General features: G+C 47.7%; 1 protein-coding gene across 2 annotated transcripts in view; it reads left to right on the top strand.

The window, feature by feature from the left end:
* KMO (kynurenine 3-monooxygenase) overlaps positions 1–17,774 on the top strand; it is a 1,795,071-nt gene that overhangs the window by 1,332,878 nt on the left and 444,419 nt on the right. For both annotated transcript variants that reach the window (XM_075338209.1, XM_075338210.1), the window contains one exon: positions 1,397–1,544. In XM_075338209.1, the coding sequence (XP_075194324.1) occupies positions 1,397–1,544 (148 nt within the window). The remainder of the gene's footprint in view (positions 1–1,396; positions 1,545–17,774) is intronic.

Genomic DNA, 17,774 nt, shown 5'->3' on the forward strand with positions numbered 1-17,774 from the left:
ATCCAGCTTTGCTACATCAGAAGCTAACAGAGAGCGGTCACAGACTACTACTGCTCTCTGTGAGCTCCCCGCAGCAACTGAAGTGAGTCGCGCTATCAGCGATGACGTCACTCAGGTTACCCGTGGCCACAGATCTCAGCTGGAGAACTTCACCTGTGGCCGCGGGTAACCTCAGTGATGGCACCGCTGATAGCGGAGATCACTTCAGTCACTCAGGGGATTTGCGGTCACCAGTGAGACCTTCACCGGTGACCGAAAATCAGACCATGACACACAGACAGAGCCGCGGGATGACAATGAAGTCGGGTGAAGTTCATCCGACTTTATTCTGATCGTGCGGTTGTGTCTGTGTCTGCTGTCAGTGGCCATTCAGCTCTGCTACATGGCTCTGTCTGTGTCTGCTGTCAGCGGCCATGTAGCAGACCTTAATGGCAGATGACATAGATTCTGAGAATAAAAACGGATCCCATACGGATCACACATGGATTGCACATGGACTACAATCAATTGAAAAATCACAGAATTGCATTGCTGTTGCATTGCACACTGATCTAAACTTGAACAGAGCTCATGCAAGTTTCTAGCATGAGACTCAGTCCGATTTTACACGCACAAGTGTGATTCCAGGCTAAGTATAACTCTCTTGCTCTAATCCCCTTCGCCCTTTCTCTCACCATTTTACAGCACAATGTTCGGGTCCCAACAGACTTATATGCATTTCGGTATCCAGGCAGATGATAGGGTTGAAGTCTGTTCCTGAACTGGATTTTATTTTTAAATAACCTGAACTTGAACATTGGCGGATTCGCCCATCTTTAGTGATTACGCTTTAACAACAAAACAGGAAAGCATCACTTCTAGAATTACTCAAAACTCAGCAGGGAGGTTGTTCCAATCATCCAGGAGAACTAGCACCCACATCTTCTGTTGATGTAAGCTTGCTCAAATCAGTCTGCCTCTTCATGAAATCCTACACAGACTCAATGTTGAGATCAGGGATTTATGAGAGACAAATCATCACTTTCAGTTCTTTCCCCTTGCTCAGAACGAGTGTACCTAGTAGAATTGATGCTTTGGTTTTGTGATTCTATTTTGAAGGTAAAGGGAATCCACCCCAAATATTGATTTGATTTAGATTTCACTTTTGTTCATTCATTGGGTATTTTGTTTTGATAAAACTAAACTAGTAAACATTTCTATTTCTGACAGCTCTCTCATATTTTTTTCCACACCGGCGTGACAAATGTGTGTGTGTGTGTGTGTGTGTGTGTGTTTTTACACACAATATGTTTTGAAATGACAGGTTTCTGGTTATCAGATATAGTATGTAGTCAAAGATGCAATTATTATTATTACATGTTAGCTAATTTAATTTTTTTTCCACTGCTTTCATAAGGGACAACTTGAAAACAGATTTTTTCCTGCTGCCACCACAAGCCTTGATAGCTGTTAAATGTTCAACATTTTCTTTGGACAGTAAATGTGTTATAATGGGTGATGCAGCCCATGCTGTTGTGCCTTTCTATGGACAAGGAATGAATGCTGTAAGTAAAATTCCTTTAACAAAATAATACATTGAGTAGACATGCTATTTTAGAACTTCCTTTTGAAAATGCAAAGTAAGGATACTTTCACACTACGTGAAACATAGTGTCCTAAACGTTTTTTTTAACGCAAAAACTGATCCAGTACAAATGCGTTTTCATTTCAATGCATTTGCAATGGACTCCTGTCAACATGCATTCACATGTGGTTGCGTGCGGTACAGTCAGGATCCGGTGACTTGCAGTATTTTAACTTTTTTCAAAAATGCTACTTGTCAACCTGCGTCCAAATACTGCATGTCACCGGATCCTGACTGTACCGCACGCGACCGCATGTGAATGGTGGTATGCTGATAGAAAGGATCTTGTTTGCTCTACTGAGCATGCCCAGAAACTAGCCTGGCGTGATCACAGAGAGTCTCTCTCTCACTCTCTTCTCTCCTGTCTGTCTGTCTCCTCTCTCTCTCCCTCCCCCCTCTCCCTTCAACAGCGGTGTGTACATATCCAGGTTGTCAGGTCGAGTTCGACTTACTCCCGATCACATGACTCCAATGCCCGCCCATAAACTGCAAGTGAAAGGATCCGGTAAAATAACACTTGCGTTTGCATGCGTTCAACAGGATCCAGTCATATGCGGTTTGCGTTTTTTTGACGTCCGTCAAAAGCATGTTAAAAAACGTAGTGTGAAACTGGCTCACCACACTTACAATGAATATATTCTGGGTGCTCAGCAGCTAGAACAAAGCAATTAAGATTCAAATTGGAAACAATCAGTCAGTACTCTGTCTTCCATGAAAACATAAATTCTTTACTTAATCCAGGGCTCTCATACCCAAGGCCTGCAGGCTGCATGCGGCCCCTGAGGCTGTATAATGTGGCTCACAGAGCAGATGTATTTCACAACACACTCCAGAGGATATGATTCAAACAAAGTTTATTGTGGTGTCAACAAGGAATGAATTCAAAAGTGACATAATTAAGGCAAGAGTACTGTCACACTTATGCCTCACCATGGAGTGATTTGTGACGATTCTGCTATTTGAGCTTTTCTCCCTACCCTGGAGGCCAATATGAAATGTATTTTGCTTTCTCTTGGCGCAGCAAGGGTTAATGTCAGTTTTCCCTTGCTGAAAGTTGCTTAATGGGAGTTCAGCTGCAGCCTTTTTCGGCTACTCCTCTCTTCCTTAAAAGGCCCATCAGCCATCTCATCCCTGCGGTTGATAGAATTTCATTCTACCAAGTCCTGCTGTGGAGACATAGAGGCAATTGAGGCTGCTGGTGCAAGTGTTGCTCTATGCTTGCTGTTGTTGTAGATCTAACCTAACCTAAGATCTTGTTTTGTAGTTTCTTCCCTGCTTGGTTTTCCCCCTCTACCATTATTTGTCTTTACCTCTGTGTTTGGGTGCAGTGCTATTTAGTTTTGGTTTTCCTCTCTGTTAATCTATGTTCTGTGGGGCTACCAATCTGATCCCAGTCCTCCCCTGGGGTGAGGGGAGAGGGGGTACTAGATCATGGCAGGTTAGGAGCAGCATCAGGGTGGCGGCCAAGATGGCCTCACCTTCAGAGGTAATTCTGGGATTAGGGATAGCTGGGGTTCGCTTAGTCTGAGGGTCAGTCCAGGCGCCCTTATCCCATTGCCTCCATTCTGTCCCGTGACAAGTACTTGAGGTTTCGACCCTCTATGTCTTATTCATATAGTCACAATAGAAATGTAAAAAATAATAATTGTGAGTAACATGTAATATTGTATGTGATCTATATAATAAAAGAAACGTACAACTCAAAGATAAAATAGAATGGTATGGTTTAGATCATATAAAATATATTTTAGATATATACTAGCTGTAGTACCCGGGCGTTGCCCGGGATAGTAACTGTCTCTCTCTTTCCAGGGCTGTCTCTTTCCAGGTCTGTCTCTTTCCCAGTTTCCCCACTGACATCATATTACCTCACACATAAGCTTCTTATACTAACAGTTTATTTTGTTCCTATAGCAACCACTGACAGTTGCTGTTAATAGCCTGTAACTCCCACCTCCATTCAATTTAATGGAGGCAGGATTTTTGGAAAGTAAAGGCCCCGTTACATGCAGCAACGTATCTAACGATATAACGCTGGGGTCACGGATTCCGTGACGCACATCCGGCATAGTTAGTGACGTCGTTGCATGTGACAGCAAGGAACGACTGTTAACGATGGAAAATACTCACCTTATTGTCCATCGTTGACACGTCATTCCTTTTCAAAATATCGTTGATTGTTGAGCACCCAGGTTGTTCGTCGTTCCCGAGGCAGCACACATCGCTATGTGTGACACCTCGGGAACGATGAGGTATAGCTTACCTGCGGCCGCTGGCAATGAGGAAGGAAGGAGGTGGGCGGAATGTTACATCCCACTCATCTCTGCCCCTCCATTCTATTGGGCGGTCGGTTAGTGACGCTGCTGTGACGCCGAACTAACCGCCCCCTTAGAAAGGAGGCGGTTCGCCGGACACAGCGACGTTGCTAGGCAGATAAGTCCATGTGATGGCTCCTAATGATTTTGTGCGCCACGGGCAGCGACTTGGGGGCAGGTGCTTACACCAGCGATATCGCTAGCGATATCGCTGCGTGTAACACCCCCTTAACTGTAAAGAGCGGGGTTAAATTTTCCCGTCAAAACATAGTCTTTGACGTTCCCTGAGTCACATGAGTCTGTGCAAAATTTCGTGAATGTAAATGCGACAGTGCAAATTCCTTTAGCGGACACACACACACACACACACACACACATACACATACAAGCAAACATACATACATACATAGAGCTTTATATAATATTATATTATATATATATATATATACACATACATATACACACACACACATTTACACACACACACACACACACACACACACACACGTGTATGTTTACATACAGCAATGGCAGTAGAGTATGTGAGAGAAGATTACCACAACTGATGGTTGAAGTGGCTGAAATCCATAGCCACATGAGGAAGGAGAAGGAGACCCCAGAGAGGTATGTATATATCTTGTATTACAGAGAGAAACATATCATATTTGGCAACCATAGAATGTCAGACTTACAAGAGAACTAAGCACCTGTAAAAGACTGCACTGTACACATAAGCAAGTGCAGCCATGAAAGTAAGTGCAGTCATGCTGTACCAATGTGCTAGAAATATTGTGTCTCTGTACTCCGTCTCACTGTCAGCACTTCCATATAATATATATATATATACACATACATACATACACACACACACACACACACACACACACACACACACACACACACACACACACACACACACACACACACACACACACACCCCTGATGTTATATAATACAATCTCCCCTCCCTCACTCTTTTCTCTCTGATGCACTTTCTTCTCCCCAGTGCAGAGGAGGATGAGAGGGGGTGAGGGCTGTGTTGTACTGTACTTAGTTGGTAGCAGGGAACCAAAATGACATTGACTGTGATGTCTGTCAACAAGGCAGGAGATAAGCTCCTGCACCTGACTACGTGAAATCAGAGGAAGTAGCAAAATACCGACAGGAGCTCTTAGCCGGGGGAGAAGTGCTGACGGCAGGGCAGGTAGGTAGTTGGTATCTACCTACATGCCCAATAGCCCAATAGTGAAATAAAAAAATAGGCAAAATAAGCCGGATAACCCCTTTAATAATATGTCTCAAATGACATGATGAAGCTAATTGAGAAGAATTAGAGGCCATTTCTTTTTTGTATGGTCTAAAAAGGATTGTACCGTCAATATTTGTGGATAGTGTAACATCCAGGAATCCAATCTCATGCAACTGAACACTTGATATAACTCTAAGGGGTACTTTACATGTTGCAACATCGCTAGCATTTGCTAGCGATGTCCAGCGCGCTAGTACCCGCCCCTGTCGTACATGCGATATGTGGTGATCGCTGCCTTAGCGAACATAATCGCTACGGCAGCTTCACACGCACATACCTGGTCGGCGACGTCTCTGTGACCGCCGAACAATCCCTCCTCCAAGGGGGGGTGCGTTTGGCGTCACATTGATGTCACTGCGACGTCACTAAGCGGCCGGCCAATAGAAGCGGAGGGGCGGAGATGAGCGGGACATAACATCCCGCCCACCTCCTTCCTTCCGCATTGCTGGTGGAGGCAGGTAAGGAGATGTTTGTCGTTCCTGCGGCTTCACACACAGCGATGTGTGATGCCGCAGGAGCGACAAACAACTTCGTACCTCCTGATGTAGCGACATTATGAAAATGAACGACGTTACACAGATCAGCGATTTTTAACGATTCTGTGCTCATTCATCATCGGACATAGGGTTTACACGTTGCCATGTAGCTACCGGCGCCGGATGTGCGTCACTAACGACGTGACCCCGACGATATATCAGTAGTGATGTCACAACGTGTAAAGCACCCCTTAGATTCATGTCATTTTGGTTGATATACCGGACAAAATCAGAAAACAAGGAAACTGGACCATCCCATATTAGGAGGAAGTTGTCCAAAAAACAACCATACCACCTAATTTGGGATAAAAAAATGACTGGATGTAAAGAAAGCCATGGAACCCATAGGGTGTAGGGGCAACATGACAGTGTGGAGGGCAGGGAGTTGATAGGGTTAAAAGGTGATGGTTAGTATAGGAATGAGGAAAAAGAAGGTGATTGGTTAGGGGGTGGAGTGTGGTGGTAGGACAGGGGGGAGCTTCATGGTGTATAAATTGGAGGTGGTAGTCAATTTCCTCCTCCTGCACTTTCTGGATGACAGCTTGGGGAAACCTCCATCATGACGTCCTGATGAATCCTTGGTCAGCATGGCGGTGCAGGGTGCCCAGGCAGCGCAGTCCCACATCCAGGCTGCCTGGGTGTCTCCTCGGCACCATCCCCTCTCCCTTCCCCTCCCTTCTGTGCTGCAGTGCTGGCGGCGGTTTTATTTTCAGACCTCGCCAGGGGTCTTTTGGGGTAGGTGGGGGGGAGAGGAGGGAAACTTGAGAGCCCCCACCCCCGTGGGGACCCTCCGCGGCAGAGCGGGCCGCGGTAGCTTGCTGTGCCCTCTCTGGCTGCCAGGAGGAATCTCCTGCAGGGCCATGGCGACCGAAAAGGGGGCGTGTCCAGCCCGGGGACCTACTTCCGGTGTGAGGCCTCGGGCTGGATTTAGGAGTGAAGCGGCGGCTCCTGGTGGGAGCGCGCCCAGCGGCGGTGGATGCACTACATACCCTCCCCCCCCCCGCAGGGGGGCCGGAGGGCTGCAGCCTGCAGGGACACCTGTGTGGCTGGATCGTCAGGTCCAGTGGACTGGACACAGCAGGCAGCAGTGAGGAGGAGAGAGAGAGAGGAGGCCTGCTGTCTCTCCTGGAGCAGGCATTGGGTCAGCGGTGCAGCTCCCATCAGTAGCGGCTTCCCCCAGGAGAGGGGAGAGCCCAACATTGCGGAGGCGACAATTGGCCCAAACGTGGCATGTGGACGTGGTGCTCCTTGCTCAAGGGGTGAACCCAGCGGGCATTCGGTGGCTGCAGCTTGAGGCACTGTCCCGGGAACGACAATGGACGTGGACAAGCGGCGAGAAAGGACGGGGATGGCTGATCTAAGGGCGTCCTCTGGAGGTAGCCTGGCAAGTTAACCAATTTAAGTTTTAGCCTTTTGTAGTGGTGGGGACAGTCGCTATAGTGTAGTACTGACTAGAGATGTGGGTAGCAGCCTCGGGGGGTTGGAGCGTGTGGTCAGTTCGTGGGTCAGTTGGTGACGTGGTCCCTGGGGGGGGTGGGTTCATGTTCTGGAGGCCGGAGACAGAGTTACGGACAGGGTGGTGTCATGGTGGCATGGCCGTGAGGGTGCAGGTGGCGTTAGGTCTGGTGGTTACAGTTTCAGGATGGGGGATGGCGAGGTTCGTCGTTCGACGCAGTTTAGGTCATTTGAGACTTGGTACGGATGCTGATGATTGCGGCACACGTGAGCGGGTGGAGAGTGAGTATTTGTTGAAGGTTCGTTGGTGTGTTTTATTAGGAATCTTCTAATGCATGGTGGTTCATATTGGTTGAATTGGTTGAATTAGGGTGGGTAAGGTAAAGGGGAGAGGGGTCCCGCGGTACAAAGTGTGCGGGGAGTTTTCTGGGGATTTCGTGAGTGATTAGTGTGGGTGAGGGGCTTCGGTATAGCGTAAGGGTTGCTGTGGATAATTGGAGAAGGAGAGCGGAAATGTGGGAGAAGGTGAGGTGTTGGTTGCTGTAATGGGTTTGTAGGCTTGAAACCGCATTTATGGTAGCATGGTGGTTAATCCGTGGGTAGTCAGCATGTTATCCCATTTTGGAGTTTTGTGCTGGGAGGAATGATGAGTCAAGCGGGCCTGAATTGGTGTTACCGTAGGTGGTGGGCAGCTTTGGGCTGCTGTGGATGAACTCGGTGAATCAGCAATGATGGGCCGCAGATGGAACAATGGAGTTCCTCGGACATCCGTGATTATGGGGAGGGGACTATGCGAGTTATGGCTCGGACTTCAGGATTAGGTCCTCGTGGTGCATAGAGTGTAAGTCGTGTGGCTTAGGGCTGTATGGTATTATTATGTGCTTCGTGTTTTTGGGCTCATGGCATCTTTGGGCTGGTGGAGTTCGATTATATATTTTATACAATTTACAACAGAAAAAACAAAAAAAAAGTAAAAATGATTGGTCCGGTGGTAAGTATGGGGATCTTGGTAAGGGTTTTCTTGGGGAGCCGTGGTGCTCTAGTCTTGCGGCAGAAAGGTAGTTGGTTTGGAGGGTGCAGTTGGGCGTTGCGGGAAAATAGTGGTACACCCTATGGTGGTCTGTTTTGAGTGGGTACTACGGTGTGGCTACGGTTTTAAATTTATCATAGGGTGTAATATGAGGGCTCAAAAGGGGTTGTGTGTTATAGGGTTTCCTATAAGAGCCCAAGGCCCGGACATGGTGTTTAGTAAAGTTTGTGTCTCCTGATGCCCATAGTTGCATATGGAGTCAATCGGGGCTAGTGGTGTGGCTGCAATTTTCCGGGGAGCATTGTTGTACGGGGAACTTGTTGTTGGTGCGGTTTACGGAGGGAAGCGGACCGTGGATTATGGTTTGGAGGTCAGGGCGATGATTGCGATTGCGTTCGGTTTTGGCGGCATGATAACATTGGTGTGGGGCATGGTTCGGTTAGGCCGTGTGGGCTTCATGGAAAATTGAGTGGACCTGAATTCGGTTGAAGAATGTCAGTTAGTGTGGTGGTTGAGTATGTCGGAAGAATTTTGGGAATTTTTCTGGGAAAGACAGCTTGAGCCTCTGTTGTTTTCAGAGTGTGTGATGGCGGAATAAATCGGTTGGGGAAAACCGGTAGTGATATGTTGCTCTGGGGAAGAGGTATGTGTAATGCATGTGTTAGTGAGTCTGAGGTGGGTGGGGCACGGACGGTGCGTCCCCCCCCCTACTTTTGTTTAGGCTGCAAGGTCGGCTTTAGGGGAAATTTGAAGGCTATGGATTGCAGTCATTTTCAAATGGGGGTAATTTTTTAGCCCTTTCCTTAGGGGACAGGGTGCGAAGTGGCTCAGCTGAGTAGGCAGTGTGAGAGTGATCCTGTTTGTGGTATCTCAACCCCTGTTGTGGTTAAGTCCAGCTGGAGACAGGAAGAGGGGCAGGGTGACGGTACAGTGGTTCTTTGGTCGGTAATGGGGAGGCCGATGGTACGGGCAGTACTGCATTTAACTTGTTTAACTGATGCCGGTGGGGCATGGTGTGGATTCAGGAATAGTTTGGGAGCTTGTGGCATGGTGTGCCGGGTGTGCCTGAGTGGCAGTCAGGCCGTCGGAGGGAACCAGTGGCCGTCAGAGGTAGCCAGTGAGCAGAGTGAACCAGTGACGTGGCTGGGTCCCTGTCGAGCTGGAGACAGGGTTGCCTACAGTTGTTTAGTTTTATGGGGTGGCACCGGCTATGTATGATGGTGTGGAAAGCAAGGAGATTGGTTCTTGGAATGTTTGTCTTGGGAGCCGAATTGTGGTATCAAGGGTGTTTTGGTACAAGTGGGTGGCCGTGTTATGTGGTGGTCATGGTGTGTCATCCAGTGTGACCCATATTGAAGGGCAGTTTTAAAATATATACGGATTGTGGCATGGGGAGGTTCAAAGGGATTTGGAGTGGCGTGTGCTTCCACCAAGGATAAGGGGAGTGTGGTGCAGTAAGGTGAACTGGTAACGTTGGCTGGTGCATATATGGGATGCTCAGAGTTTAAGTTGAAGGATAGAAAGGTTTAATGGTTGGTTTCGGCTTGCAGGCTGGAGGAGCAAGCTTTGGGTGTGTGGGGGTCCAGGCCACGCAAGGTGTCACGTGGCTTGTCCTGTAGCGGGGTAGGTCTGGTCAAGAGGCGGTTTAACAGATAATGTTATTTGATTGGAGAGTCACTTGTAGGATATAGTGGCTCCGGTTTCAGGGATCTTGCAGGCATGGGTCCTGCAAGGTGGGGGTATTGATCCGCAGGTGATTAATACCTCATCTCCGGCCCAGTGTGTGTTGCGGCCAGGGATCATGTTTTGGTGGTGGAAGGTGGTTTCTGGACAGGGCCTACCCAGGATTACGTTTTGTATTACGTACTGCATTATTATTATGGTATTACCTATTGTTAAATGTTGGGGATGCCCGTTGGACGGCGCCCCCCTTTGTGTTAGTGTGTAAACAATAGGAAATAAAGGGCTGCTGTGGCCATTTCTACCAAGTCGCAAGCAGTGTCTGTGTATTATTGATAACGGGTAAGGGTAATTGGGAATAATATAGGAATCAATGACCGGAAATCCCTCCTGGAAATGTCAAGAAAGCCATGGAACCCATAGGGTGTAGGGGCGACATGACAGTCTGGAGGGTAGGCAGTTGATAGGGTTAAAAGCTGATGGTTAGGAATGAGGAAAAAGAAGGTGATTGGTTAGGGGGTGGAGTGTGGTGGTAGGACAGGGGGGAGCATCATGGTGTATATAATAGGAGGTGGGAGTCAATTACCTCCTCTTGCACTTCCTGGATGACAGCTTCCCACCCACCCTCCTTTCTGTTGTGTATTATTATTATTATTGTTGTGTTTATATGCATGTATAATTACTCAATTTTAACAAAGGCATTATGTAGAAGAAAAAAAAAATGAAAAAGTAAGGAGTGGCGAAAGTGTCTTGTCTGGAAAAAAAAAACATATTGTCATTTGGGGATTCTTGTAAGTGGGCGAATAAGATGGGTGGTAATGTGGTAGTATATGTATATGTATATGATGTGTATGATGTATATGTGAATGGTCAGCATAAATAATGGGGATTATGTCCTTTGTCATAGCAGCGGGGTAGGTCTGGTCCAGAGGAACTCTAATTGTTACTGGTGTTTGGATGGAGAGCCACTGGGGAAGGTACAGGGGCTCCGGTTACTGGTGACTTGCAGGTACAAGTTTGTCTGCAGGGTGGAGGTATTTCTCCGTTGGTGATCAATGCCTCATATGGGTCAGTGTTGTTGCCAAGGGTTATATATTAAAAAGAGTTGGTGGTTGCCGGGGAGTCACAGGTGGCTACATTGGCCCAGGTGACAGGTAATTGAAAGCACGGACATTTTTTGGTTTGGGTAAAGGTATTACTCCTTTGGTGACTATTACCTCATTTATATATGGGACCATTGTTATGGTCAGTGACCCCTTTTGGTGAAATGGTAATCGCAGGAGGAGTCACTGGTTGGGTTTATGGTTCTAGATCCAAGTGCAGTGCAGGCATGGGGTTCTGCAAGGCATGGGGGGGTTTTGATCCGCAGGTGATTAATACCCCTTATCTCTTGGCTGGTGGTTTTCGGCCGGGGATGTTGTTAGATTCAAGTCGCTAACGGGCTTTAAGGTTTTGAGTTCACAGTTACTGCTATGCACATGGGGATTGATCCGTAGGTGATTGATGCCTCATATCTCTGGGCTGGTGGTTGCGGCCGGAGATATTGTTAGATTACAGTTGATAAGGGGCTTTAAGGTTTTAAGTTCACAGTTACTGCTATGCACATGGGGATTGATCCGTAGGTGATTGATGCCTCATATCTCTGGGCTGGAGGTTGCGGCCGGGGATGATATTGGGTTGGAGGTAAAGAGTAAGGTGTAGGGTTCGAGGCGCAGTTGATAATTTATGCTACTTAGGAGGCATTAATCACCTACAGATTAAACCCCCCATGTCTGGGTCAGTGTGTTGCGGTAAGGGATCGTGTTCTGGTGATGGTATATGGTTTCTTCTGAATCGGATTTACGGCAGGAGTAGGTTTGGTCCAGAGGCGGATTAACGGATAAGGTTGTTTGATTGAAGAGTCACTTGTGGGATATAGTGGCTTCGGTTACAGGTATCTTGCAGGCATGAGGTCCTGCAAGGTTGTGGTATTGATCCGTAGGTGATTAATGCCTTGTATCTCTAGGTTGGTGTGTTGCGGCCAGGGATTGTGTTCTGGTGGTGGAGTATGGCTTCTCGACTGGACTTGTGGCGGGGGTAGGTCTGGCCCAGAGGCGGTTTAACGGATAATGTTATTTGATTGGAGAGTCACTTGTAGGATATAGTGGCTCCGGTTACAGGGATCTTGCAGGCATGGGTCCTGCAAGGTGGGGGTATTGATCCACAGGTGATTAATACCTCATCTCCGGCCCAGTGTGTGTTGCGGCCAGGGATCATGTTTTGATGGTGGAAGGTGGTTTCTGGACCGGGCCTACCCAGGGTTACGTATTGTATTACGTACTGCATTATTATGGTATTACCTATTGTTAAATTTTGGGGACGCCCGTTGGACTGCGCCCTCCTTTGTGTTAGTGTGTAAACAATAGGCAATAAAGGGCTGCTGTGGCCATTTCTACCAAGTCGCAAGCAGTGTCAGTGTATTATTGATAACATGTAAGGGTAATTGGGAATAATATAGGAATCAATGACCGAAAATCCCTCCTGGAAATGACATGAATGTACATGTTTCCTTCCATGTGATCATAAATAGATTAGCAAGGGAGGGAGAGCAACTCCCTGTCATTGCCGCTCCTCTGGTTTGCAAAAAAAATCTTTTATTAAACGAAAAATAATTGTAGCTTAACAGAAACTGAACGACCATAATTAAATATTTCTGTATGACATCAGAATAGGGACTATATTTTTTTAAATGACTCTAAAGGGCCGAGATCATCAAATCATGGGGATTTGAGGGCTACATCACAGCTAAGCCAGACACAAGAATCAGGGAGATATATCCCATCCAGAGATGTTTTCATATGCTTAGTATTTGTAATAAATAGAGTTGAGCGCGGTTCGCGGTTCGAGGTTCTCCAGTTCGTGGCTCGAGGGATTTTGGGGGCTGTTCTAGATCGAACTAGAACTCGAGCTTTTTGCTAAAGCTCGATAGTTCTAGATACGTTCGAGAATGGTTCTAGCAGCAAAAAGACAAGCTAATTACTAGCTGGCTTTCCGCTGTAATAGTGTAAGTCACTCTGTGACTCACACTATTATGAAATTTCAGCGTATAGTGTGCGGGAACAGCGCATTCAGATCACTGCTGTTTGGATAATGGCGATCGCCAATTTTTTTTTTCCTTGTCTTCCTTCCCTAAGCGCGCGCGTGTAGTGGGGCAGGCCAGCATGTCGGCCAATCCCAGACACACACACAGCTAAGTGGACTTTTAGCCAGAGAAGCAATGGCATGTGTGATAGGATGTCCATGTCACATGTCCCTGCATTATAAAAACGGACATTTTCCACCAGCACGCCATTATCTTCCTTCTGCGTCTTGGTGTCAGTCACCGCTGGCGTAGCTCCTGTCTCCGATACTGCTGTGTACGCTCTATACACAGCGCTATACAGAATAGGGATAGAAGTTTCTATTAGTCCTTTTAAGGGCTAATACCGGCAGGGTCAGAGCCATAGGTGACAGTCAGGTCCGTGAAAACAGATTTTAACAGCTACACAAGATGACAGCGTCTGTGTAGCTAAGGTCAGGGATTTCCTCGCTGTATTTCCCCATTAGGAGGGATAGAAAGAGAGGCTTCCTTTCCTCTACCCAGACCCACAACCCTGCCACTGTACCCTCCTGCCCTTTGCACACTCAAGCTCATTGTTACTAAGCCATTATACTAGCAAACACTGAGTAAACTTAGTGGCAACCTAAAAGTGGCTGTTGGACTTCCATTAGTGTCCCACGGGTGCAAATCTATGTGCAGCACCTCTGCATTGCACACTCAAACTCATTGTTACTAAGCCATTATACTAGCAAATTATGCTGCCAGTTTAAGGGCCATAGTTGCATTGTCAGGGATAGTTATTGTTGTTTATTCTGCTGTTAATAAAGATAGACCACCGCTGCAATCTACACCACCTCTCAATTTTTACTACCACATTTTAAGTGCACAATCTTGTCGCAATCAAAATGAGTGGCAAAATGACAGATGCTGGTGGAAAGGGGAAGAGGCGTGTTGGAAAAGGAAAAAAAGGGTTTGTCCGTGGGGAAAGTGGCAAAGCTCCATTAACATCTGCTGAAGATAGACCATCTTCCAGCAAAAGTAAGATGTCTACTACTTACCGTGGACAATCCGATGTGCTCCCTTTTTTACGGACACGAACAACTGGAACAAAGGTAGATGATGGCCAAAAAAGGAAAATGCTTGAATGGATCTCAAGTGGTCCAACAAGTGCCCTCTCCGCCACCTCAACTACCGCATCCAAAAAACACTAGTCCTCGGAGTTGTCATCCCAATCAAACTTGCTTTCTCCCAGCTCTGAAGTCTCCATCCGCCCTGCACAGTATGGTGGAACTGAGATGGCTGAGTCTGCAGAGCTGTTCAGTCACACTATAGCCTGGGAATCAGAAGTCTGCTCCCAAGCTACAGTGAGTACAGACCAGGAAATGGTCTGCAGTGATGCCCAAAACCTTTGTGACTCTGATTCAGGCCGTGAGGACCAAGTTTCTGAGCATAATGTTGACCCTTTTTTTCACAAACTGTAACACCTGTTGTTATAGACAATGAGGAACATACTGATGACGATGAGACGCAGATACCAGATTGGGATGATAACTTAAATATTCGGTCAGGGCAAGAAGAGGCTCAGTCTGAGGGTGAGGGGACTGCAAACACAACAATTGATGAGGAAGTTCTAGATCCCACCTACTGTCAACCCACAGTCAGGCCCTCGAGGAGGTCAACAAAGATGGTGGAGGAGGATGCAACTGACGACGAAGTTACCTTGCGCCTTCCTGGACAGAGTTGGAGTACTGGTAGCACGTCTACAACTGCATCCTCAGCCACCACTGTGCCTCTGAGCACTAGTCGGGGTGGATCAGCAGGTCGCATGCCCTCTAAGCCTTGCCTAGGCTGGTCCTTTTTTGACATAGCAAAAGATCGCCCAAATTATGTGATCTGTAAAATTTGTCGTGATTCTGTTAGTAGAGGGCAAAACCTCAGCAGTTTGACAACTTCTTCCATGAATCGTCACATGAATAAATATCATATGTCCCAGTGGGAAGATCACCGTGCTGCAATGCGGCCTAGCGGAGCGAACCATCCACCGCCTGCCCCTTCCAGTGCATCCGCGCGCTCTTGATCTTCTAGGACTGTGGGGACAGCTGTCACACCTGGTTTTCCATGCACAACTTCCACCACTGTAACCGCAACAGGCAGTTTGCTTGGTAGGTCGTCAGTTGGTTTGGAAGGGGAAACAAGTGCGTGTGTACAGCTCTCTCAGACATCGATAGCACAAACGTTGGATGAAGGCAACATCATGTCACTTTCCTCACAAACCTGCATTTTTCCAGGGACACCCTACTCAACACCGTCTACACACAGCAGCCAGATCTCTGTCCTTCAGATGTGGACAAATAAAAGGCCATTTCCTGCGACCCATGACAAAGCTAAGAGGTTGACTTTATCCCTCTGTAAGCTCTTGGCTACCGAAATGCTGCCTTTCCGCCTGGTGGACACACAAGATTTTAGAGACCTTATGTCTGTCGCTGTGCCCCAGTACCAGATGCCCAGTCGCCACTACTTCTCTAAGAAAGGTGTGCCCGCTCTACACCAGCATGTCGCACACAACATCACCGGTTCCTTGAGAAACTCTGTGTGTGAACGGGTGCATTTCACCACCGATACTTGGACCAGTAAGCATGGACAGGGACGTTACATGTCGCTGACTGGGTACTGGGTAACTATGGTGATAGATGGCGAAGGGTCTGCTGCACAAGTCTTGCCGTCCCCACGACTTGTGTGTCAATCCTCTCTGTCTGTTCAAGTTCCGCCACTGCTTCTGCCTCCTCCACCTCATCTGGGTCCTCCACCTCCGCCCCAAGCCTGCCTGGTCAGGCCACCAGCGTTCTCACTGCACAGATGGAATCACGCACCCCTCATTACTATGCTAGCAGCAGAGCGCAACGGCATCAGGCGGTCTTTAGCTTGAAATGTCTTGGAAATAAGAGTCACACAGCGGCTGAGTTGTGGGCAGCTCTGGAGACTGAGTTTAATAAATCGTTGTCTCCACTCAACCTGCAGCCTGGTAAGGCCGTGTGCGACAATGCTGCAAACCTGGGTGCGGCCCTTCGCCTGGGCAAGGTGACACACGTGCCTTGTATGGCTCACGTGTTGAACCTTGTTGTCCAGCAATTTTTAACACACTATCCCGGCTTAGATGGCCTTCTGACCAGGGCACGAAAACTGTCTGCTCACTTCCGCCGTTCAACCACCGCTGCTGAGCGACTTGCATCGCTCCAGAAGTCTTTCGGCCTGCCGGTTCATCGCCTGAAATGCGATGTGGCGACACGCTGGAATTCGACTCTCCACATGTTACAGCGACTGTGGCAGCACCGCCGAGCCCTGGTGCAATACGTCATGACGTATAGCCTGGGCCAACGAGATGCAGAGGTGGGGCAGATCACCCTGTTGGAGTGGTTTCAGATCAAGGACCTATGCACCCTTCTGCACAGTTTCGACATGGCGACAAATATGTTTAGCGCTGACAATGCCATTATCAGCATGACAATTCCAGTCATTTACATGCTGGAGCACACGCTAAACACTATTCGGAGTCAGGGGGTGGGACAACAGGAAGGGGAGGAACTACAGGAGAATTCATATGCGCAAGACACAACAACATCACCAAGGTCCAGACGTTCATCATCACCAACGCAGCAGGCATGGGACCATGGGGGACAGGGATCAACAAGGGCGCATGGTAGCAGGCGAAATGTTGAGGATGGTGCAGGAGAACATGAAGAAATGGAGGACGAACTGTCCATGGACATGGAAGACTCAGCGGATGAGGGAGACCTTGGTCAAATTTCAGTTGAAAGAGGTTGAAGGGAGATGTCAGAGGAAGAAAGAACGGTTAGCACCTCTATGCCACAAACACAGCGTGGACTTGCTCCGCATGGCTGCGCAAGACACATGAGCACCTTCTTGCTGCACTACCTCCAACATGACCCTCGTATTGTCAAAATTAGAAGTGATGATGACTACTGGCTTGCCACACTATTAGATCCCCGGTACAAGTCCAAATTTTGTGACATAATTCCAGCCACAGAAAGGGACGCACGTATGCAGGAGTATCAGCGGAAGCTGTTACTCGATCTTAGCTCGGCTTTTCCACCAAACAACCGTGCAGGTGCAGGGAGTGAATCTCCCAGTTGTAACTTGACAAACATGGGACGGTCTCGTCATCTTCAACAGTCTACCTGTACCAGTAGCACCGTATCTGGTGCTGGTAACAGCAATTTTATTGAATCTTTTCATAATTTTTTTTAGACCCTCCTTTGCAAGGCCACCTGAGACAACAAGTCTTACACATAGTCAACGGCTGGAGAGGATGATACAGGAGTATCTCCAAATGAACATCGATGCCATGACTTTGCAAATGGAGCCTTGCTCATTTTGGGCTTCAAATCTTGAAAAATGGCCAGAGCTCTCCACTTACGCCTTGGAGATTTTGTCGTGTCCAGCTGCCAGCGTTGTCTCTGAACGTGTCTTCAGTGCTGCTGGGTGTGTGCTGACAGATAAGCGCACGCATCTGTCCAGTGACAATGTGGACAGACTAACGTTCATCAAATTGAACAAGTCATGGATCCACAAGGAATTTACTACCCCTGTGTCATCCTGGGGAGAGTAAATGCTTGTGTATTTTGAATGTGCTTGATGCAAATCTAGCTGTGAAGTGTACAACTAGGGCACAAGTGCTGCCACTGAAGGGGTTAGTGTCTGTGTGGCCCAATTTTTGGAAAAAAAAGG

The sequence above is a fragment of the Anomaloglossus baeobatrachus genome, chromosome 3 (genome assembly GCF_048569485.1).
Source record: "Anomaloglossus baeobatrachus isolate aAnoBae1 chromosome 3, aAnoBae1.hap1, whole genome shotgun sequence".
Taxonomy (NCBI): Eukaryota; Metazoa; Chordata; class Amphibia; order Anura; family Aromobatidae; genus Anomaloglossus; species Anomaloglossus baeobatrachus.